General features: G+C 32.5%; 2 protein-coding genes across 2 annotated transcripts; both read right to left on the reverse strand.

Annotated features, from left to right (window-relative positions):
- Positions 1-8,233: 8,233 nt before the first annotated feature.
- Positions 8,234-10,218, reverse strand: CycH (cyclin H). The gene has a single exon (XM_077438112.1). The coding sequence runs from the start codon at positions 10,100-10,102 to the stop codon at positions 9,134-9,136; it is 969 nt and encodes a 322-aa protein (XP_077294238.1). The 5' UTR covers positions 10,103-10,218; the 3' UTR covers positions 8,234-9,133.
- Positions 10,219-18,939: 8,721 nt separating this feature from the next.
- On the reverse strand, positions 18,940-22,739 carry LOC143916851 (uncharacterized). The gene is made up of 2 exons (XM_077438100.1): positions 22,609-22,739; positions 18,940-22,332 (listed from the first exon to the last, which is right to left on the reverse strand). The coding sequence occupies exon 2, from the start codon at positions 22,175-22,177 to the stop codon at positions 19,937-19,939; it is 2,241 nt and encodes a 746-aa protein (XP_077294226.1). The 5' UTR covers positions 22,178-22,332; positions 22,609-22,739; the 3' UTR covers positions 18,940-19,936.
- Between the last annotated feature and the right edge of the window lie 1,156 nt (positions 22,740-23,895).

Here is a 23,895-nt window from a genome sequence, read left to right on the forward strand (position 1 = left end):
CTCTCCAAACAATTGAACTCGGTAATAAGTAATTATGAAAATTGCCTTATAGTTTCAGAAAGATCTTTCTTTATTAATAAAAGTACATGTGTAAATTGAGATTCGAATTGATCTGAGAAAACTGCTGGATATTTTTTTCTGAGATTCAAACAATGGTCTGAAATATACATATTTTTCCGGCATATTAATAATTTTCGTAGGTTCAAGAAAACCGAAATAGTTTTTCACTACCTGCATTCCCACAAAACGTGTCTTAATTTGAATAGTTATTTTCTCGATGTAGGGCCCCCTATCTCCGTGGGCCCGTAAGCATTGCTTACCCCCACTACATAGTAGTTACAACACTGGTTATATGTAGTGTTATACGAGGATTGGCTACGATATATTTTTGAAACTTTATAGCAGTTGTTCTTCTTTTAGTGTATCTAATGAAGGTTTGCAACCATCCGGTGGCGTCGCTAGGGGTGGTTTCACCCGGAGCAATAAAACAAAAATTGAAAAAAAAAGCTAAAATATTTGAAAACATCAAAAATTTTAATATTCTCTTCAAAAATTTATGTATTACAATCTTTATAAACCACTCCAGGAAATCTTTAAGACGTACTTGAAGTAAAATAGTTAAAAAAAGTTCACGCAATTGAGCCAAAAAGTATAAATATGTAATGAAAAGTAACGATACTTTATATTCAAATTTTTTTTATTAATTACTAGTGGTTTTACCCGGCTTCGCTCGGTATTTGTAATATAAACCGCTTAAACATGGCTAATGTAATAATAAACATTAATTTGTTTTTTTATTAAATTTATTTGGATCGAACAAAATAATATTCAACGATATCGATATCGTCGTTATAGAAACTTTGATTTGTTTTCGATTTTCACACCCAAACCTTACATAGTTACAAAGTCTCTTTCGAAATTATATATTAGAATAATATTTGTTAATTGTTCTGACTTACGAGAGAGAAGCGTCAAAAGAGAAGCTAAGGTTACACATTATTTCTAGATTGCGTCTCCGTCTGACTGAATCAGATGACCTTCTAACCTTTAGGTACGTACACTGACTTCTCAAGAATTCGAAAAAAAGCCAATTATGGCTCATATTTGATGCTATATATAGCTGCACCAGCAGGATTTCGCGTTAGCTGTATAAATACAGAAAGCTGTATACATACAGAATTTGCAATGAGGCGTTTAGCCGCTAGAGGACCATCATACAACGAATATCTCAAATTAGCTTTTTTCAATTCGAACAATTTAGTGTCACCCGGTGCAAACCACCCTCCCCTCACGGGCCTTGCAACGCTACTGCAACCATCATAGCAATTGCTCCTTGGAGACCGCTGCATGGAACAAGGATCTCTTGCTCTTTTCAATTAATTTACGTACATTTTAAACCTTGATATTCCGCATCGGTATCCGTCTATCCCAGTAGCGTAACTAGAAAAAATTGGCATAATAAGTTATTGGAACTATTATTTATGAATTAAATAATTTAACATATACATTTGAAATGTCCTTCAACGCCTCCAAATTTGCGAATTTTGCAATTTACATCTTTTAAAGACAGTTTCTGAGTTTCTTCATGTTCCAAAGTTAAGTTCATTAAGATTCTGGAATCTGGATTCTGAATTCTGGATTGATTGAATTTCTTCTACAGCCTTTTATTAATTTCAATTAGCTAAATCTTCATTCTACACTAGCGACAGTAACTGGCAAAGTGAAAAAAAAATCGTAATATGCACTTCACAGAATTCGCTTTCCATACAATTGTGCTTTGAATTTCATTTATTTTGTTTATTGAATTTCATTTATTGTGAATTGATTTCATTAAGTTTAAGTATTAATATTTAGAAATCCTCCCGGGGAACGACCCCAAGGGCCTGCACGTACCGCATACCCCCGCATCATAAGGGCGCGAACACACAGCGAGGGATGCGGTATCTTGTACGTGGGATATTTTTTTTTAGATTGTTTTAAACATACAAAAAAAAAAAACACGCGTATACGGCGTCGTATACGCGGTATCGTGCAGTATATACATGGGATCGTCTATTCATTGGAGCGGTCTCGTTGAAATTCTATAGAATTGTTTACACTAACTTGACGGTGATATATACCAATTCGACCCCTCGGACGGAGCTTGACAGTGATCCCACAAAAAAATATCCCACGTACAAGATACCGCATCCCTCGCTGTGTGTTCGCGCCCTAATAGTTACGCTACTGGTCCATCATATTTGTATCAATTTTGTAAGAACTCATTTATTTTTCTAAAAATGTTAGTTCGAGTATGTATGTACATATAAAATTGTTTACAATATTATGTCTACGCTGCTATATTAATATTACGTCTAACTGCCAAGTATTAGATCATTTTCCAGTCCAACCAGTTGCACTATCAAATAAAAATACAATATTTATTATTTGCTTGAGAATAATATTGCAGTTCATCGAATGATTTACAATATATTACTAGGATTGAAGATGTATGAGGTTAAAAGGATTTCTTTGGAATAAGTAACCTTATGATTATTATAGGGAGCAGAGATTTTTATCTTCCTCCATAAGAGTAAGATAATTAATATATTTAGTGTTACTAGGTAGCTTTTTCTTATGTATTTTAAAGTGACACATACAATATATTGTCGTAATTTATCGTCAAATTGAATATAAGCATGCATTTCATAAACAAAAAGTCAATGCATTTTAGTGGATCACACACGCGCATATCCTGTGTCATTCTCCCATTAAATACTGTAAAAATAATACTCATTCTATCATAATTTGTAATATAAACATTACATGAACATGTCTAGTCAGTGCACTAACAACGTTTAAATAGGAAATCCCCAAACACAATATGTATCTACAATTACGCATGTAATAAAAATCATACTACCTTTAAATAATATACTATAAAATAGTAGATGAGTAACTATTCACTTAAATACATATAGCATTTCATCGCCGATTATTCATACATTATTATAATTAATCATCAATTAAATAAACACTTTATGCCGTAGATTGATGGCGTCTTGTTTTGAGCCGATTCCGAAAAGTCATCACATCAACCGACCGTGACACACTTGCTGCAGACCAGCAAGGCGAGTGACATTCTTGTCCATTAAAGAAAGCATCTTGTCCAGATCAATCCATAGCATAGCACAGCTTCAATTGCCCAATGTTTGTGATCGTTGACCTGAACCGTTCGTAATTAATCAACGAGTTCAAATGTAACGGAACACTGGACGCTTGTAAAGAAATAACGTTTTATCGAGTTTACTATTTCAGCTACATATGTAGAGTTCCAAGAATGGATTGTGTATAATTTACATTCTCTCAATCCATTATCGACTTTTATGCACGATCATCATATTACTTATTAATTCATCACAGATTAAAAATAATGCCGCAATAAAATTTAATTCAATCGTTTTATTCTAATTTTGCAACCACAACTGAATATGTACTGAATTTTATTTTATTTTTTTCGGAAATACCTCAACCGTGAAATCGCCGGATATGCGGAAAGAGTCAATGTCAGCGATCGTCCCGTTTCGACGAACTTAATCGTTCTTATTAATTTCGTAACATGTATAAATATATCTAAAATTCTGAGATATCTTATTATATTGACTTTGATTATTTCACGCAAATGTGAAATAATCAAAGTTCATGGTCGTTTATTCAGCGGTCAAGACCCCAAGGCGAAAATACCCCGATAGAGGAAAGTGCGTACACATTTTCAATCGTACCAACTTATCTACCTATACATATGATGACCCAATAAATCATGGAACTTTGAACTCATTACAGACAAATGAGATAAAATCTGTTCATGTACTAAGATTATAATGAGTTATTTTCGCTGGCAGATTTATTCTGAGAACTGCAAAATAATTGGGTCAAGATGAAATTTAAATGAAAGGGAAAATTAATAAATGTAGAGGAGAGTAAAAATGCTACACAGTTAACGATGCTTTCATTGGAATATATACATAGCTTCGTTACAAGTTTTCAGATTTTATTTGTGTTCAAACTCGAACTGATCGACGTACATACTGTAATGTAACGTATGTATATACGGTAACCGTTACAGTATGTATGTATATACTCTACCGTGGGAACTCGAGAGAGAGTATCCACTGTCTAAGTGCATTCGTGGGTGAACAATAGATGCCCCGGATTAGGCCAACAGGACTCAGTGCCCGAACAAAGGATACGCTGGAGTTATCACAGAAAAATAGACCACGGTAGACCTTTACGTGCCTAGACGATAGATACATACATGGATCGGGGAAGCTGTGGTGAGCAGCTTGTCCTTTATAAGGAGGTACACACGGTAGATCAGATTATTCTGGAGTGAGCGGTGGATCCGTGTGGACCTCTTGAATCGTCGAATAAACGCTGTGAAGTGATTTGGATCCTGAAACCACCACCACGCAACAATACATATTTGTATGTTTCTACATATGTACATACATACATACAATGCAATGGTGAAATTTCATCTCAATTTCAAATACTTTATTTACTCATATTATTCAAATCATTGTTATACATATAATGTCCAAACAAGATTCTAATTCGAAATTTTACTTGAATTTTTATACCTGGTTTTAAAACATAAAAATATTTTACCTATACGTACCATTGTTATTAACAACAAATTAATATTCTGTTGACAAATTACTAAACGCTAAATACCTATTTGTATGTTTTATAATCTGTTAGCCCCAGTCTTAGATATGATAAAGCAGCAACATCATCATCATCTGCATCTTTTCTTCATTTCAGCTATCTTTGCTATGGGCAGCACTCACCGATCTAAAATTTTCCTTACTTATCTCACTTGTGGCCTTCCTAGCATCCTTTTACACTCTTTTGGTACCATTCGAGAGCATCTCTTGTCCAATCTTATAACTACATACATCATCACTTGATCCATTATATCAACTACTCAAACAAAACTATTATTAAAAAGTCAATTGGATGGTTTTCGATTTTTAGAAGCATTTATAACTATGCGAGAGGTCTTGTTTGAAGAATTGCAGAAATACTGAATCGATTATTTCACATGAAATATAACGGAAAGAACAATCATGTCAATGACAAATTTGGCTTTCTATTATTATACAATAAAAACTACATGCTTATAAACATTTGTAAACTGAAAATGCCAGCGCAAAGAACCTCGCATTTGTTAGTCAGATCCGGTACGAAGAATCGTCAGTGCGTTGATCAATCTATAAATTTTTGATTTTAGCGTAAATCGTCGATGGTGTCTGAATCATCAGGGATTTCCGAAGGGTAGTCTGTCACCTTCCAAGTCTGGTCTGCTGAAGGTCAATGGCGATTCGCTCGAAAGTCACGCACGAACGTGGCTTAAGTTGAATATCCCGATATTTTTTCGAAATGTTAAAAGCCGGAAATATTACACGCGTTCGCCGAGTTCCGGTTCTGTCGAGTTTCATTGTACATACATATGCTTAACAACTTTTGTCGCACACTGATTGTATTGTTGGATATTTCAATTTTCGGTCGTGTAAACTGATACGAGTATGAAAATTGCGCTTTTCGACATGTTGTGCCATTAATTTGTATTTCAATATGTGGTTATGAATATCAAAAATTGTCATTTGTAGCGTAGCAACAACAAAATATGTGTTTTAGACCTTAAAATGTGTTTCATGTAAACTTTCATAGCCCATCATCAGTTCTGCCTGTCTTTAACATACATACATATATGTATATACCAGGAAGGCCTAACAGTTAAACGCCAATGCGCTTTCCTAACCAATTACAAACATCGATATACGCTATTAAGAGGGCTGTACACTCGAAACCTTAATTTTGTTGCCGTTCCTTTCTTCGATATATATATATATATATATATATATATATATATATATATATATATATATATATATATATATATATATATATATTGAGTGAATGTATATATTGAGTGAATGCGACAATATATATCAATATATATATTGAGTGAATGTATATATTGAGTGAATGCGACAATATATATCAATATATATATTGAGTGAATGCAACAGTTTCGCTTCGACAGGATAATACGTATTTTAAATCGACAAAATCGAGGTTTCGTATTCTCCTATTTTCTCCTCCGAAACTGGACCAATTTTTAAAAAAAATTCATCATCGGTATTAGAAAGATATTTTCTGTGCAACTATGCGCGTATTTTTTTTTAAATCGACCGTTAAATAAGCACGCTGGACTCTTTTCGTGGGTGTAAAAAAGAGGCGATTTTATAGATGTTTGGCGGCTCCTAGTTCCTATAAAAAATAACTAATCAAAAAAATAAAGCGATAGATGCAACCCAATGGTGGATATCTATAGCATATTAAAAAATAATTTCTCTAGTGCCATAATTGAGGAAGGGAGAAGTGTAATACGTTTTATGGACAAGGCGCTGGTGTCCAGCCCTCTTAATGTCACCACTATTTGAGTATGATTAATCGCGAATACGGAATATCTGGCACTCGAGTTATCAATAATACAATATTTGGCGTGGGTAGCTTTCGATTGATGTAGTTTTTGGGTGCTAGATGTTCAGCGATCGAGATTTTAGTGTGCGAGATCGCTGTTTACGGAATAATCACCGAACCCAACATGACAGGGGGTCCAAATTTATATAATACATATATACATTTCTCCACTCAGTATTAATTAGCATTGTCGAAAATATCGAAATATCGAAAGCAAGAAAAATGGCTCGAGTCATACACTTGTACGTATATATGTACTATTATTTTGCTTCACCTACATTTTACGACCCAGATATGTGAAAAGATCCAAGCAACTATTTATTTTTGTATAGTTGCAGACCATAAAAATTTGGGTTCAAGTGGGATAATTTATCACGTAACGCCAATATTAAAAAAAAATACTTAATGACAAAATTTTGCAAACCTTAAATCGAGAAAGAAGAAGTTAAAGTTAAATTTATTTATTTTTATAATTATTATACGAATGGTCCAATTAAAATATGAATCAACAAACAATTTTAATTATTTCATCTAATCTAATTATTTCATCATGACGGCCCAAAATTCATAGTTATACCACTAGCGTGAGGAGTGGTGGACGATCTGGTGGACGCAGATCGTCCACCAGATCCCAGATAACAGGAATGATCATTCATTTGCGCAGTATTAACCATTGATGTATAATACACTTTACATTATACATCAATGGTGTTAACCCTTTGAGTTTCTGACGTCTTTTCTATTGAAAACCCGCCACGCTGAAAATTTCGCCAACATTTCCAATTAGAATTATTTAGAAATCCAATATAAAGCAGGTATAAAAATTGTAGTTAATCCAAACAAACCCTAGTTAACTACCGCCGAGGATTTCGAGTTTTATAAAGGTGTGTTTAGACTCTCTAATATATGTATCTTGCAACAATATAAAATAAACAAAAGAAGTCTATTAATGAATGTATTTTTCCAAAACTAGTTCCATCTTCTTCATTGTTGTTAAAATGTAATGCTCACAATCTAAATGCCAAGCCACAATCTAAAATACTCAGCAATTAGGGATTTCCAACGGGTAATTCTGCTATGGTTATAAATTCAGAAATTTCGGTGTAAACGAATCTTTATAAACGTTGACAATTGAATGACACGGATTATACGACCCATGATCAATGCATTTTTTTTTCAAGCTATCCGGAAAGGCTTACCTGGTAATATTCTTATTTCGGTTTTCAGACCGTTGGCGTTGGTCAGCATTCAAAGGGTTAAGTAAAACGGGAGAGAAGAATATGTATCTATAATTTTACCTAAAGGAATTAGCTCATATTTATATATTTTTTGGAATCAACTACTTCATATTTTTTCCACGTAATATGAATATAAATTGGCGGCCATTTGCATGACATGATTATACTAGTTTTTCAGCCGGATTGAGACCTTAGTAAGAGGGCCCATCGTTTCAATTGATGAATCAGAATTTGAGTTTATTTTGTTACATGCAATATATATACATATGTATGTATAAAAATTATCTTCGATAGTGATCTCTTTGAATTTTTCAATCCAAAGTGTCTTTAGTTCGGTTTGAAGGTGTTTGATTTGAAGTCAAAAAGTCAGTGTACAATAATTATTGAATGTGCTAAGCAGAATTGTAGTTGTGCTAATACATATCATAAAATAAAAAATAAATAATATTTTATTGTTTTATTATTAAAAATATTTTACATATTCCAGACAATGTTTTTACAAAAAACAATTCTTAAAAATTATGTAATACAGAATTTTTAGAGAAAAAATAGATAATAATGCCATTATGTACATTTCCAACATATTTAAGATTTTTGAAGAAAAGTTTTTAAAACTTAAATCACATTAAAAATGGCTCAGTAGTACTTCAGTGCCATTAGGAATCCATTGGATTCCTAAAATTGATGTGCTGACTAAGGCAACTACTATAACTACATACATACATACATATGTTGATATTTTCCCCGTTAACATGTGTAGTATTAAACACCACACAAGATATATTAAATTTATGTATTGCTTACACGTCATATTATAATATAAACATTTTAAATTAAATTTCAACAAAAACAAATATGCTTAAAAAATGCAGATACAAATATTGAAAGACTCGCAGAGTCACAGATTTTATTACTAAATTTTTTGTTTCAATTGAATATACATTTGATTGGTCAGTAATCATTTTTCACGGGGAGATGTTGAATAGTGTATAATTTATATATGAATTGTATTTATGTTATCTATGTAAAGTTCAACAATGACGTGTGAGATGTATTTATATTGATAAAGCTTTTGCAAAACACTATATTTTGATAGAAAAACAAACAAGAAAATCATTGAATAGTATTCGAATGAGTTACAGAAATTTTTTTTTATGAAAACATACCTAGAGAACGTAAAATAACATTACAAAATCACCCGATAATTGTTTTACAGACATACATACATACATATAATCAATGAGATTGAAATTATTACAAAAAAAAGTTTAATTGATACATCAATAGAACACAAAATCACAATGCAATTTTATCATCAATTAAAAGGATCAATTGAAATGAGTTAAGTAAGTTCACATGTGAAATATTCAGGTTCTGTGTGCGGTAAAATGTGTGATGCCGCTTTCCGGAGTTGACAAACTTATCGTAGGTATATCGTCCTCGTCTTCAAGTGCTTGTCGTTGTCTCTGTTTGTAAATTTCACTATCAGGATTATTTTCTTGATTTCGACACTTTTCCAACTTCTTTTCAAGTAATTTAACTCTATCTCGGGGCGGAATTTCTACAGCTTTCACCATAGAACGAATTTTCCGCACGGCTTCGATCAGTATACCTAACTTATCATCTCCGGCGTCTTTGAAAAGTGTATCCGTAACGTAACTGTCTAAATTTTCTTGTTCCTTACTCGCCGCATGTAAAACTGCGGCTAACGCTATTTGTGAAGGTGCATAAAGAAGACAGGCATCGGTTAAAATAGTCTTTTCTAAGAACTCGTCGATTCCCGGACGCAACCGTTCCGGGTTAGAGAGTGTGCAGCGTGTTTTGATGTCGATCAAAAATCCTTCGACCGGCCTGTACGGATTGTGGACGGTCAAGTGATAGTTGAGTTGCTTCATTAAGAGTAGTTCATTGTTGAGTATGATATCTGCCGCCTTTTCCCTGTCTCCCTTAATGTTCGACACGAATTGGCCGATAGATAGGATGAACTCTTCGACTTTGGACGAGAGGAATACACAAGTGGCAAGGATCTCTTTGGGATGGTAGTCCATGGCTGAGTTGTATAAGTAAAACCGTTTGAAATAGTGAAAGGCCGTGCCTATTACAAACTTGGGCATTGCTGGCACGAACCTTTTGCAGAAGTCCATAAGTTGTAGCTCATAGAACTTGAGAAGGAGACGCTCTTCGTCCGGGGTGAGGAAGAATTGTCTGCGATGGGCCTCGTCCATGTGAGCGCCATGACGGGCCACCATTTGGCGATTGCATTTTTCTCGGAGCTTTGCAACGTCTGATTCATCGCCGAAGGTCCAGTATTTATTCTGCGAACTTACTGGGTACATTTTGACAGTTGACAGTTGACACTTGTGCCCTAACCTCGCCGGCGAGAACCAGTGCTGCCAGTTGTATGATTATTTTCGACCATAATGCTGCATTTAGACGGGTAAACGGACTACTAGTCATATGTATGTGAACCAGTCACAGGACAACCGGTCACTCTAGATCGGTCACACGTGATCACCCGTCACACGAAAACTGGTCACACCCTAAAACTGGTTACGAGAAAACTGGTCACACCCGAAAATTGGTCACGAAAAAACTGGTCACACCCAAAAATTCGACCATTTTTTAATTTTTGGGTATGACCACTTTTTTCGTGACCAGCTTTAGGGTGTGACCAATTTTGGTGTGACGGGTGATCACGTGTGACCGATCTAGAGCGACCGGTTGTCCTGTGACCGGTTCACATTTGACTAGTAATCACCAAGCCAAATTTAGACGACAGATGCTCAGTTCAAATTAAAGTTCCTAATGCTGCAATAGCATGAATTCCACTAAGCCAAGCTAATATTGGTATCATACAGTGGCTCGCAAAAACCTTCGGAACTATATTCGGTTCAATTATATATTCTCCTATTTTTAAAACATTATTTTATTTCGACTTTTTAAATTTATCCTATCTAAATGTCAAATATATATATCGGTTCAATTATATATTCTCCTATTTTTAATACATTGTTTTTTTTTCGACCTTTTAAATTTATCGTATCTCCTTTTAATTTTTTAAATATAATTTTTATGATAATAAAAAAAATATAGACATAATCAGATAACCGCAAGCTGAGCTTTAGTCTCACTGAAAATCCAATATGTTTGATTTTCCATACGCTAGCGCTCTAATGTTTTCGAGAATGCTCTCATAGTATTGTTGCGTAGGGGTGGGTGGAGGTTCCAAATGAAAGGTCAAAGTCGCTTCACAGCATTTATTGGGTGATTACGGAGATACACGCACAGTCAGTGCTCCGTCCAGTGCAGGTCGCTCAGTGCATCTTCCTCGACACGTTTGTTTACCAATTGTTATAGTCACGTACGCATCGTCTCACGCTCGTCCGGATTCTGGGAAATAGCGGAGATGCTACTCAGCCTAATCTGAGGGTCTCCATTGTTGCCCTCGAAAGCACGTAAGCCGCCTGATAATTCCAATTGCACTTAAGAGGGCTGGACAGCAGCGCCTTGTCCATACAAACGTACTATACTTCTCCCTACCTCAATTATGGCACTAGAGAAATTATTTTTTAATATGCTATGGATATCCACCATTGGGGTGCATCTATCGTTTTATTTTTTTGATTAATTATTTTTTATAGGAGCTAGGAGCCGCCAAACATCTATAAAATCGCCTCTTTTTTACACCCACGAAAAGAGTCTAGCGTGGTTATTTAACGGTCGATTTAAAAAAAAATACGCCGATAGATGCACAGAAAATATTTTTCTCATACCGATGATGTTTTTTTTTTTAAAATTGGTCCAGTTTTGGAGGAGAAAATAGTAGAATACGAAACCTCGATTTTGTCAATTTAAAACACGTGTCCGAGCCAAAAAACCCACATGGCCGTGTTTTGGGCTCTTACGGGCGCGCACTCATTTTACGAGGCGCGCTCATCTGTCAAACGAGACGCCCGCCATCCGCCGGCCGAGACGGTACTGGCGTGGCTGGTGGCTGGTGGCTGGTGGCTGGTCTACCTTGCCTGACCAGTGACCAGTGACCAGTGACCAGCTGCAGCCAGCCAGCCAGTACTCATCCACAGCCCCCGCCATAAAGGGGCACAGGCGAGAGGCGAGAGGCGAGAAGCGCCGAGAAACTCCCCGGCTCGCCATCTACTCCTTAATAAAAAAGGATAAACTGACTTGACGTGTCTAATTCCCCACCCCGCCCTGTTCCAGCACGTTCTCCAGAGCGAGCTGAACGAGAGACGACGACACACATACACAGCCACTGGTCACCCCATACACACACACACATACAGCTGCTGAAGCTATCGTTCAACACGTTTTATCTGGTCGAAGCGCAACTGTCGCATTCACTCAATATATATATTGATATATATTGTCGCATTCACTCAATATATATATCGAAGAAAGGAACGGTAACAAAATTAAGGTTTCGGGTGTACAGCCCTCTTATCCGGTGGCGTATGCCACAGTATGTATCTGTATGTATGTATGTGTGCATCACTGACGGATCCAGGAAATGGTTACGGGAGGAAGCATTCAAATTGAAAACATAATACGTAAAAAATATGTTGTTAAAAGCACTAGAGCATAATTTAAAATGAATTATTTTTTGCATTGATACATTTTTGAAAAATAAAATGGGGATTTGCTGTGATAATACCGTAAAGGGTCACTTCCATTTTGAATAAGCTTTGTTCGTCTTAAGGGTTGTATAAAAAACAATCGCGCAAGTATGTAAAATTTAAAAAAATGTGAATAATACAGGATGTTATGAAGCCAAGAGCAAGGCCTTAAAAGGATGATAGTTCATATCAATATGTGGCCGGCATTTTGAACCACACATATGTACATACATACATACCTCAGTTCAAAGTTTTATTTTTATTTATTTAATTTTTAACGATTTAAAATCTCACAGTTAATTGCTAATACTGTCCAAGTTCATAGTGGTTAACATAACAAAAACTGTTTGGAATAACTGATGTTTTGTATAACATTCTTCAATCTAAATCTTCGGACGTTTTATATTGTTGTTGTACAAAAATGAATGATGTTTTGCAGCCACTGAAATACGAAAGGGATAATAATTTTGAAATGTTATGGAATTATTATTTAAATGAAAAAAATGATGATCATGATCGCAGGCCACAAAGATTAAGAAATTATTCAGAAGTAGAAGATATAACTTCATTTCGTCAATTATATTTCAAAATAGTTGATAGCATAATCGCACAAGTCGAATGTAGATTTTCTTCACTTTCCAAATTAGAATATTTCCACCTTCTTTGTAATGAAAAATATGATGAACAATAAAGAAAATTTTCCAAATGTTTTAATTAATAAATTAAAAGATTTTTATGGATCACTGTTTGATTATATTCGATTGAAAAACGAACTCATTGTGCTATATTCTAGCTCTGAATTTTCAGGGAAACCTGTTCATGAATAAATACAATTCATGACATAAAATAACGTCGAATCTGGTTTTAAAGAGGTGTTTAAACTGGGAGAATTTATATTAACGATACCAAGCAGTAGAGCTTCAGCAGAACGTTCTTTTTCTGCGCTGAAAAGAATAAAAACTTGCAATAGAGGTATGCACGGTCAAGATTTAGAAACGAAAGTTAAAAACAAGTTAAAGAAACGAAAGTATTCTTGTTGGCAAGAGAAAAAACAAATTATTTAAAAAAAAACATTCCATCGATGAAAATATTTGTGCCTAATCTAGAAATATGATTCAAATTTAAATATTTCAGTATTCTTAACAAGCAATTTCAAATAAATTTACTTTTATAGTTACATTTTTTCCTGTTAATAGGTATATTCTTAACTTTTTTTGAAATAAACAAATTTTATATTTATAATTATTAATTATATGCATATTGTACATTTATGGTATATGATATCCATCAGTATCTCAGTAGTCCATATTACACACGTGTAACGAGTAAAGATTCCCAAAAAAGTGATAATAACATTTAGCTTCTCAATTGATTTCATGATATTTTTAAAATGATTAACGAATGTCTCTTAATAAGTTGAAATTTTCATTTTCTCAATTCAATATTGATTTCTATGCACGATCATCATATTATTAATAAAAAAACATTGTACATTAAAAAATTAAGTGATCGTGAAAACATAATTCAATGGCAACCACATTTTTTTTTTAATTTTGCATAAATGAAACTAAATTGTTCATATTATTTTTGTAGATAAAATTTTTCAAAATTCTGTGATATCTTTTTGTATTGAAAATTGAAGTAATCAAAGTTTGTTTATGCAAAAGTCAAAACCTCAAGGTAAAATTTCATCTTAATATCAAATACTCAAATTATAATTGGCTATAATTTAACTTTCTTAGAGGAATCTTTGTATATGTACATACATATGTATGTATACAAAATATATTACATATCGTAAATTCATTAGCTTAGCCCTCACCAAAGCACTAGGCGATATATTGTAATAAACAATTCCCAATTTAGATGCTTATGCGTGAGAAAATCATATTTCGATAATACATACATATGTAGCTCAATGTAAGGTGTTCCTTTCCTTTTGCTCATTTATTATGGAATGGAACATTGATGAACTTTTTAGTACATTTGTAGCAAGTTTAAAATGGGACATATACATATAATATGTAAGAGAAACAGACTTTATATTAACAACATATCTTTATTATCCATATCAATGGAGGCTCGGTGCTTAGAAAGACATGTATGAGCATATTTTTAAAAAGAATGGTCACAAAAAGTAAATAAATGCAAGTATTTCATATTAAGTACAAACATATCTGTTGTAATAAAATTATTATAGTGTTTAGTGGTATCTGATCGTTGCACTTACATACATATGTACTAAAAGGCGTTTGTGGAAACCTGTTCAATATTTGGTATTAATTCATTTCATTGAGCTTTAATTTTTTAAATTGAATTGTTTGTTTCCATATACATATGTATGCAATTATCATTTTATATTATTTTGAAATACATGTATTATGTTAGCTTATTATTTTGAAAATTATATCTAATTAAAATAGATGATGAAACTCATCATTATTATAACAAATTTCTTAAAATAAAACTTACTTTTTTATTGCCTTCTTGAGCTTCTTCTTCCAACAAAAACGCGATTATACATAATTTTTCGTTCGATAAACGCCGAAACATTTTTGATGACTTGTATTCTGACGCGTAGCTACGAATGCACGTGTATGCATTCATATTGTAAGTACTCGACAATACGACGTAAGCAATATTGCGCCGTATCGTCATGGCCTGTAATGTATAAGTAAGCCGATTTTGCCTTGCACTCGGCCAAAGTGCTGTAAACGTGACGTGACCGCGACGTGTAGGTAGATATGAATAGAAATGTAATAAAATGACATATTTGAAACGGAATCGTGCAGTGCTGTTAAGCATGAACAGACCTTAATTCTGTAAATATAATTTTTATAATAATAAAAAAACTATAAATATAATCGGACAACTGGAAGTTGAGCTTTAATCTCACTGAAAATCCAATATGTTTGATTTTCCGTACGCTAGCGCTCAAATGTTTTCGAGAACGTTCTCATAGTATGCATCTGTGTGTATGCGTGCATCACTGACGGATCCAGGAAATGGTCAAGGGAGGAAGCATTCAAATTGAAAACATAATACATAAAAAAATAATATACGTAATTACGATTACAACAATATTTTTAAACAAAGACAAATAAGGTTTGTGATGTAATTTACACGGTAATCAAAAGGGAACCACTTCTGCGACGTTTCAGTGTAGCAAAATTTCATGACACTTCATGTTCGGTTCGACCCGGGACAGAAACTAGCGGAATTTTTTGTGTCCCGTGTCCCGGTAATTCTTATTTTGAATCCCGAGAAAAATATATAAACGTTTTTCAATCCAAACATTTTTTTTAAATGGTTTAAAAAAGCGAATGTACATATATCCTACGATGAAACCAGGGGCGTCATTTGAGGAGGATATTTTTAATATAATACACCCACCCTTCCCCAAGAAAGTCATCCCTTACTGATCAAAATGCAAACATTTTTGCCCCGCCCCCCTTCGCCGGGAAAAGACGCCTCTGGATGAAACTATTATGAAGTGAGTGTATCCTTCTTGTATTGTTTGATTCCACAATGGAATAAACTTTTTTTGATTCTAATGAAGATGACATAATTAATAATTAATTAAATAAACTACTATAAATAAATAAATAATTGTGTGTTTTATAATAAATAAAGAATTAGCTGTCAAAGTCAAAACTATTAAATAACTGTAAAAAATATAGTCTCGACTCGAAAAAAACAAATTATTTAAAAAAAAAATTTCCATTGCTGGAAATATTTGTGCCAAATCTAAAAATTGTTCATATTAATTTTGTAACATGGATAAAAATTTTCGAAATTCTGTGACATCTTTCTGTATTGCAAATTGAAGTAATCAAAGTTTGGTTCAACAGCAAAAACCCCAAGGTAAAATTTCAACTTAATATCAAATACTCAAAATATAATTGGCTATAATTTGACTTTCTTAGAGGAATCTGTGCAGTGGCGGACTGGCCATACAAACGACATTGCCTGATGGCAAGTGGGCCCCGCAATCTGTTAGAAAATATTGGCTCTCAGTAAAATTAAATAACTTTATAACTATTTCATTTTACGTGTATAAAATTTTACAGGATATTGCACTGTGAGTATTTCAACAAAACAAAATTTCTTACGATATACACAAATAACTAATACCCGTTTTTACAGCCCAAGGAAATGTAAATTTTGATAGGACGATTCATCAACAACCAGCGATTTAAATTTATTTCATACTATCAAAATAGCATTTGATTATACTTCGAAAATATAGCAAGATTTAAATACACAATTTTAAACAGTTTCCGAATATAAAATCTATTCCTAATCTAGACACATCCATGTACATACATATATAGAAATATAGGATAGGGGCCCCCTCCCCAAAAGCCGGATTTTTGATTAATATTAATCGATATATTTTTACAAGTTTGTATTTCTGTTTCCTATATAAATTTTATATTTCTGTTGATTGCCAGTAAGATGCGTAGTACTTGTATATTCTAATTAATAAAAATAAAAAAAATTGTAAAATATAATTGCACTTTTAATTTTGATTCGAACATTTTTGAAAATTTTATTTATATTTTACCCTTGATTTTTAGCGTGATGGAAAGAAGAAAATTTTGTTATATGGGGGGGGGGGGGAGACAAATTATTTTAACCCTGGGTGGGCCCCCTTTGATTCCTGGCAAGCACTGATTTCAGACCCAGTCCGCCACAAAATCTGTATATACATACATATTAATGTATACAAAATATTTTACATATTGTATATTCATTAGCTTAGCCCTCACCTTATGCACTTGGCGATATATTGCAATAAACAATTCCCAATTTAGATGTTTATGCGTGAGAAAATCACATTTCGATAATTCATAGCTCAATGTAAGGTCTTCAATGTACATTTGTAGCATGTTTAAAATGTGACATATACATACATATAATATGTAAGGGAAACAGACTTTTTATTAACAACATATCTTTATTATTCATATCAACAGAGGCTTGATGCTTAGAAAGACATCTATGAGCATATTTTTAAAAAACTTATAACAAATGTAAAAAATGGTCACAAAAATTAAACAAATGCAAGGATTCCATAATGTTATTATGTACAAACATAACTGTTGTAATAAAATTAGTATGATTTTAAGTGGTATCAAATCATCGCACTTATGTACATACATACATATGTACTTAAAGGCGTTTTGTGGAAACCTGTTCAATTTTTGGTTTAATTAATCTCATGTAACATTAAATTTTGAATTAAATTTAGTTTTTGGAAAAATTCCATATATTTATGTAATTATCATTTTATATTATTTTTAAATACATGTATTATATTAGCTTATTATATATTAAAATTTATGTTTATTGTGAAAATTATATCTAATTAAAATAGATGCTGAAATTTATCATTATTATAACAATCGATAAATTTCTAAAAATAAAACTTACATATATACTTAATAGGTACATACATATGTATGTACGTATGCATGAATAATGAACATACATTAATAATTTTTTTTAAACTATATATAGTAAAGCGCGTTTCAGAAGAATGATGCAGAATGTTTTTGGCATTAGAATTTCCATTAGAATTTTCTGGAAATAAAATAATATTGGTAGTTATAAAAACATTGAATACAAGAAATAAAAAAAATACCTTTTCAGACTTTCCAAAATGTAGTTGCATCGATACATACATACAATACATGTTTATATATTGTTCAATTTTCTGGAATGAGAAATAATGAAAGGTTAGATGTTGTTAAAATAATACAATTCATAAATGGTAATAAAATATATTACTTTTTAAACTTTCAGAAACCCATAACATCTAGTATTGGGATATAGTTCAACAATAAGTTTTTCACACGTCTGTATCTCGTGAGGTATGAAAATGGCGTTCTATGATTAGAGTCCTTCAAAAAGCTATCTGCTCCTTTATCTAACAGTATTTTGATAGAAGCATTTATGGAATTGTTTTGTTTTACAAGTTTGTGCAATGCTGTTTCTTTTTTTCTGTTCAGAGCGTTAACTTTCCCACCACGATTCAGTATATTTATTAGAATATTTTCTCTGTAATAAGCTAACAATTTATAGATATTCTTCGTATTAAATATCCAATGCTTTCTTTTAGGTGAATAAAAAAATTTTGAAGTATCCGATGTTTTCGCTTCATTCAACATAAAATTTACACGATTTATGAAGAAAGTTGATGCCGCAGAATGTAAAGGTGTTTCCCCATGCTTGTCGATCAAATTAGGATCACTTCCTTTTTCTAATAGCAATATCACTCCATCTAAAAATTTTACAGCGGCAGCTATATGTAGTGCAGTTTCGCCATTACAATTTTTTGAATTAGGATTCGCACCCTTCTCAAGTAACAACTTCATTACTTCGAGCTTGTACTTAGAAGCCGCTATATGAAGGGGTGTTCGTCCAAATACATCGACTGCTTTTGGATCTGCTTCATTGACCAGTAATCCTCGGATTGCTTCAATGTTTTCATCGATCTTTGGCATGATAAAAGTTGGATCTTCTTTTTGGTTTTGTTTAAAATCACTTTCTTTGTCGTTACTTTTTGATTTTTTATGAAAAATCATTTTCATGGGCTCCCATAAGTTTCTTGAATTAAAACAAACAATAAAAAAATACGTACGTGGATTTTCGTACTGATAATTTTTATAATGGACAACTCCTAGAGCTGAAAGAAAGTTTTGAATGTCAATATCACTCTTAGACACGGCGTAATGAAGCGGTGTTTTATTTAAAAAATCACCTTTGTTAACTATATCAACTTCACTCTCACGTTTGTTATCAACTTTACACTCTATAAAAAAATCAATATTTTTTAATTCGCCATATTGTGCAGCTGCATGCAATATACTTTTGTCTTTTTCCATACGTTTGCGCAGTCTCGGCCCAAATTTTATTCGATTGAAATTTGGTAAATTGCAACATGCTGCCAAAATTCTCCTATTACGATTTGTTACGATAAGTTGCCGTCTTCTTTCAACATAACTTATGATGTTGAAATTTCGTTCACGTCCCCTATAAAATATTGGTGTATCCATCAGATATTTCGCAACCTCTTCGTGGCCATTTGCAGCAGCAATATATATTGGCGAAAAATGTACTGTTCTCAAGTGAGCTCCGCACCCTAGTATGAATTTAACAATTTCAATATTTCCATTCTCTGCAGCTAGAGTCAAAGTATTATGTCGTATCCAATTTATATTGTATACTTCTTGACGATTCACGTGTTCGAGTATCTTTTCGAATGCTGTGGTATCGTTTCTGTATTTCGCGAGCAAATGCAATGGGGTATTGCCGTTATATTTCGTGTAGAACTTTTTCGTTAATTTTGGATAGTTGCACACGTATTCCCATACCGTGACAATGTGTTCTTCGAGACGGATTTTTTCCAAAATCTTCAACAACTTCGACAGGATTTTCTCTTCCCTGTTTTCTTTTGCCAGATTAAATCTTGTGACTTCTTGCACTAATCTATGAACAGTCGCTTTACCATCGCTGAAATTTATCATTGAGAAATTATAAAGAAGTTCGATAGACTCTACAATAAATTATATAAATATAAATTATAAAGAAGTTCGATAGTCCGACATTATTTTTCTCCAAATTCGAAAATATTGTATACACATCTATACTGTCAGGAGATAGATAAGCCATAAAATTGAACAACTGCATTGCGAGCATTCCACAATCATCATTTTCTTTGATTTTTTTCATCGTAACTGACCAAGTCGTTAAAACGGTCTCACGATATCGATCTTTTTCTTTTTCTTTATCTTTGTCTTGATCTTTGTTAAATAATTGTTGTTGTTTCTCGTGGTACAAATCCAAATAATCACGTATTTTAAAATGATCTTTTTCTTTATTAGTGTTTTTTTGATTGACATAACCAGTGGCTTGTTTCAACGCCAAGGGGAAAAAATGCAACAGTTGCACCAACTTTTCTACATCTTCATTTTCACATTCCATTTCCACTGCTGCTTTAACATATTTGATAGCATCATCGTGATCAAATTCTTTCAGAGAGATCTTTTCGATTTTTCCTTCGTCTTCAACATTCCAATCCTGACAGCGCGAAGTTATCAAGATGAACGGTTTGTTACTAATGGATGATTTTGGAAAAAAATCTTTAATATCGTTGTACGTATTTACATTGTCAAAAATTAGTAAAGTTTGTTGATCATTTTCGAAAAGTGTGTAAATTTCATGAATGATTTTGAAAATATCCTTGTCTTGTCTGTATTTATATTCTGGTTCGAATATGGGAATATAGAGTTGGTCAGCTAATTCTCTAAAATCTTTTATTATATTTTCTCTGTTTTCGCTATTGATGAATGCAATGTTTTGGTAAAAGTTTGAATATTCCATAGCATATTTTCGACTAAGTTCGGTTTTACCGATTCCTCCTAGTCCAGTTACACTCGCCATTTGAGATATAACAGTCATGTTGTTAATGTTGTTACTTAACATTAGATGTATTTCCTTCAGCATATCTTCTCTTCCAGAAAACGCTTTCACTGGGTGAATCAAACCAAACCTAAATGGTTTTTTAGGTGAAACATTTCTACATTTATTATTTAGTTTCTTATCTATAGTTTTAACCACTGTTAATATCTCGGTCGTTTTCTCGGAAATCGCGGATAATTGACTTAATACTTCTACTGACACATTTTTAATCATGTCATACAAGCATTTCAGATTTTTTGATTCCTCATCAGTCATTAGATCTTCACTCATCAACAATTGAATATTATCCAGCAAATCCTTATTCATATAGTTAAAACATTTTTTTAATCGTTCCTCGGATAAACTTTCATCTTCGTCATTGATCTTGTTTAAAATCACATCTATTTGTTTTTCGTAATCAAAGCCTATGTCATACTTAAACTTTAAAAAATAACTAGTATTTTTTTTCACTAATCGATGTGTTATTTTCAATGTGGATTCAATTTCCTTATAGAACGGTCGACGGTACCCAAATTCATCAGAACTTTTTCCATTCTTTGTATAATATTCATAGTCATCTTCAGAGTCAGATTTCTTAATGGATATTCCAGTTTCTTCATACATATCCGCAATATTCCATTCCCCATTGTCCAATTTCACCTTTGATCCCATAATTCTTGGGAAACGAATACCGATATATGGCAGTTTATTTGTTATGTCACAAATTCCTTCGGGTGCCATTTTTATAAGATCCGTATTTTTTTCACAGCTGAGAATCCTATCAGCTGCCGTGTATGCTGCCTTCATCATGGCTTTTCTAGGATTCAGAAAACCCATGAATTGAATTTCAAAACTTCTGAATATATTAACGGCAATTTCAACGAAAAATTTTCTTAGTGCTGCTTTATAATCTTTGAACGCGAACACCAATTCTGACAATTTAACAGCTTCTTTCTTTTGATACTTTTCATTGAAATAATCAGCTAAAGCCGCTGTTGATTTTTCCGCCAGTATTCCGACTAATTTAGCAGGAACTGAATATGCAGGTCCCAGTAAATATATCATAGCACCACTCAAAATTTCATTCGTAGTTTTTCCAGCAGTGCTAGAATATTTCTCGAACTTTTTTTTGCTGTCATTTTCTTTTCCTTCTAATAGACGAAGAAGAATATCCAATTGTGTTTCAAGTCTTTCCACAAAGTATTCCACAAATACCAGTAGTCTGTCTTGTATTTCATTGAATTCTCTAGGAAGCCAACTTCCCGATGGTTGAGGATGTTCTGTTTGATTGACTTGTTCGTTCTCGAATTTCATGATGTATTATAATATTGTTTGTAATATATTCCCTATATTCATATACATATATGTATTTTCTTCTTTTTCTTTGTTGGTTTGCGTTCTTTTTATTTTTAACAATTACATTAAAATATCATAATTGATGAAAAATTCCATCCTTCTTGGGTGTGATTCTGTAACAAAATCGTTACAAATGAAAACAATTAAAAATTATCATCAAAACTCGTCAAAAATTATCATCAAAAGTATAAAAGCGTTATTCTGTAACAAAAAAAAAAAAAAAAAAAAAAAAATACAAAATAACAAAAAAAATAACATCCTTCTGTAACAAAATCGTTACAAATGAAAACAAAAAAAATTAACCTCAAAACTCGTCACACAAGTATAAAAGCGCTAACATTGAGCGCTAATGATAAAATGATTAATGAAATATATAAAATGTTAAATACCTATCCATCAGTAAATACGGTTCATATTACACACTAAGCGTTTCCAAAAATATATGAAATCTTGCTATTTCCACAATCGATGGCACCACACCCAACAAAACTCTGCTTTTCACTGATTACTTATAGCCCATGAGTAATCTAACTCAAAACAACACATGTTACTAAGTTGGTCTAACAGAATTTTTAAAACAATCAACAGATGTCCCTTAACAAGATGTAGTTTAAATTTCCTCGATCTTGTTATTGATTTCTATGCACGATCATAAAATTACCTATTAATTTTAAAAATAATGTCGTTATGAAAAAATAACTCAATCATTTTATTTTACGTTTTCGGAAATTAGCTGAATCGTTCTCATTAATTTCATACATTGATAAAAATAATCATAATTCCGAGATATCTTTACATATATATTGAAACGTATAAATAATCAAAGTTTATTGTCGAGACAAGAATTTTTTTTTTAAATATAAAATATGTACATATGTATTGTAATAAATTATATATATACCAAAATTGTCAATTGATTGAAATCGTGAAATGTACAAATGTCACTAACATGACAAAAAAAATTCATTAGATTATCCTCTTAATTGCTTTATAAATATATAATATCCTCTTAATTGCTTTGATTTGAATATGTACTACATATGTATGTATATATTTTCAGTACCAAAAACACTATTTCTGTTTGACTTAATTCACAAATTGTTATCACTTAATTTAACTCGATATTTCCAGAATCTCGGAAAAGCAGAATAAACGTATTACAAGCCATCAGTATTTTTAAATACATAGTGTTAAAAGTAAAACATTATATTTAATGTAAGGCGAAATATTTCTCAAAATAAATAAATGTAGTAAATGTAGTAAATAATAACATATATATAAAAGCTCCATATATGGTATTTCTATCATTCCACTCATTTATGAAGAAATTGAATATTAGGCCCTGTACTCACCAAGTTACTGCAACAGTACAATATGATAAATTTTTAAAATTACATTTGGAAATGTATGAAAATCGTGGACGAAGAAATGTCAACTATTTATCTCACGAGTTTATAGAACTAATTAGCGACTCTGTTTTGGCTCAAATTTTTACATCATTATTGTAGATTCGACGCCTGAGAGATTCATAGGTATTTTGCCCATTGAAAAGTACGATACTACATATTTAGAAGAACAAGTATTTACAAAGTTAAAAATTATGTGGATTGTTATCAAATTTTGTACAGGACAGTCAAACGACAATATAGCATATATGTATGTATGCATGCCTAGGG

The sequence above is a fragment of the Arctopsyche grandis genome, chromosome 9 (genome assembly GCF_051622035.1).
Source record: "Arctopsyche grandis isolate Sample6627 chromosome 9, ASM5162203v2, whole genome shotgun sequence".
NCBI classification, from domain to species: Eukaryota; Metazoa; Arthropoda; class Insecta; order Trichoptera; family Hydropsychidae; genus Arctopsyche; species Arctopsyche grandis.

What these genes read in the sequence shown, in the direction of transcription:
- CycH (XM_077438112.1), bottom strand. Translation starts at nt 10,102, where the DNA reads ATGTACCCAGTAAGTTCGCAGAATAAATACTGGACCTTCGGCGATGAA.
- LOC143916851 (XM_077438100.1), bottom strand. Translation starts at nt 22,177, where the DNA reads ATGAAATTCGAGAACGAACAAGTCAATCAAACAGAACATCCTCAACCA.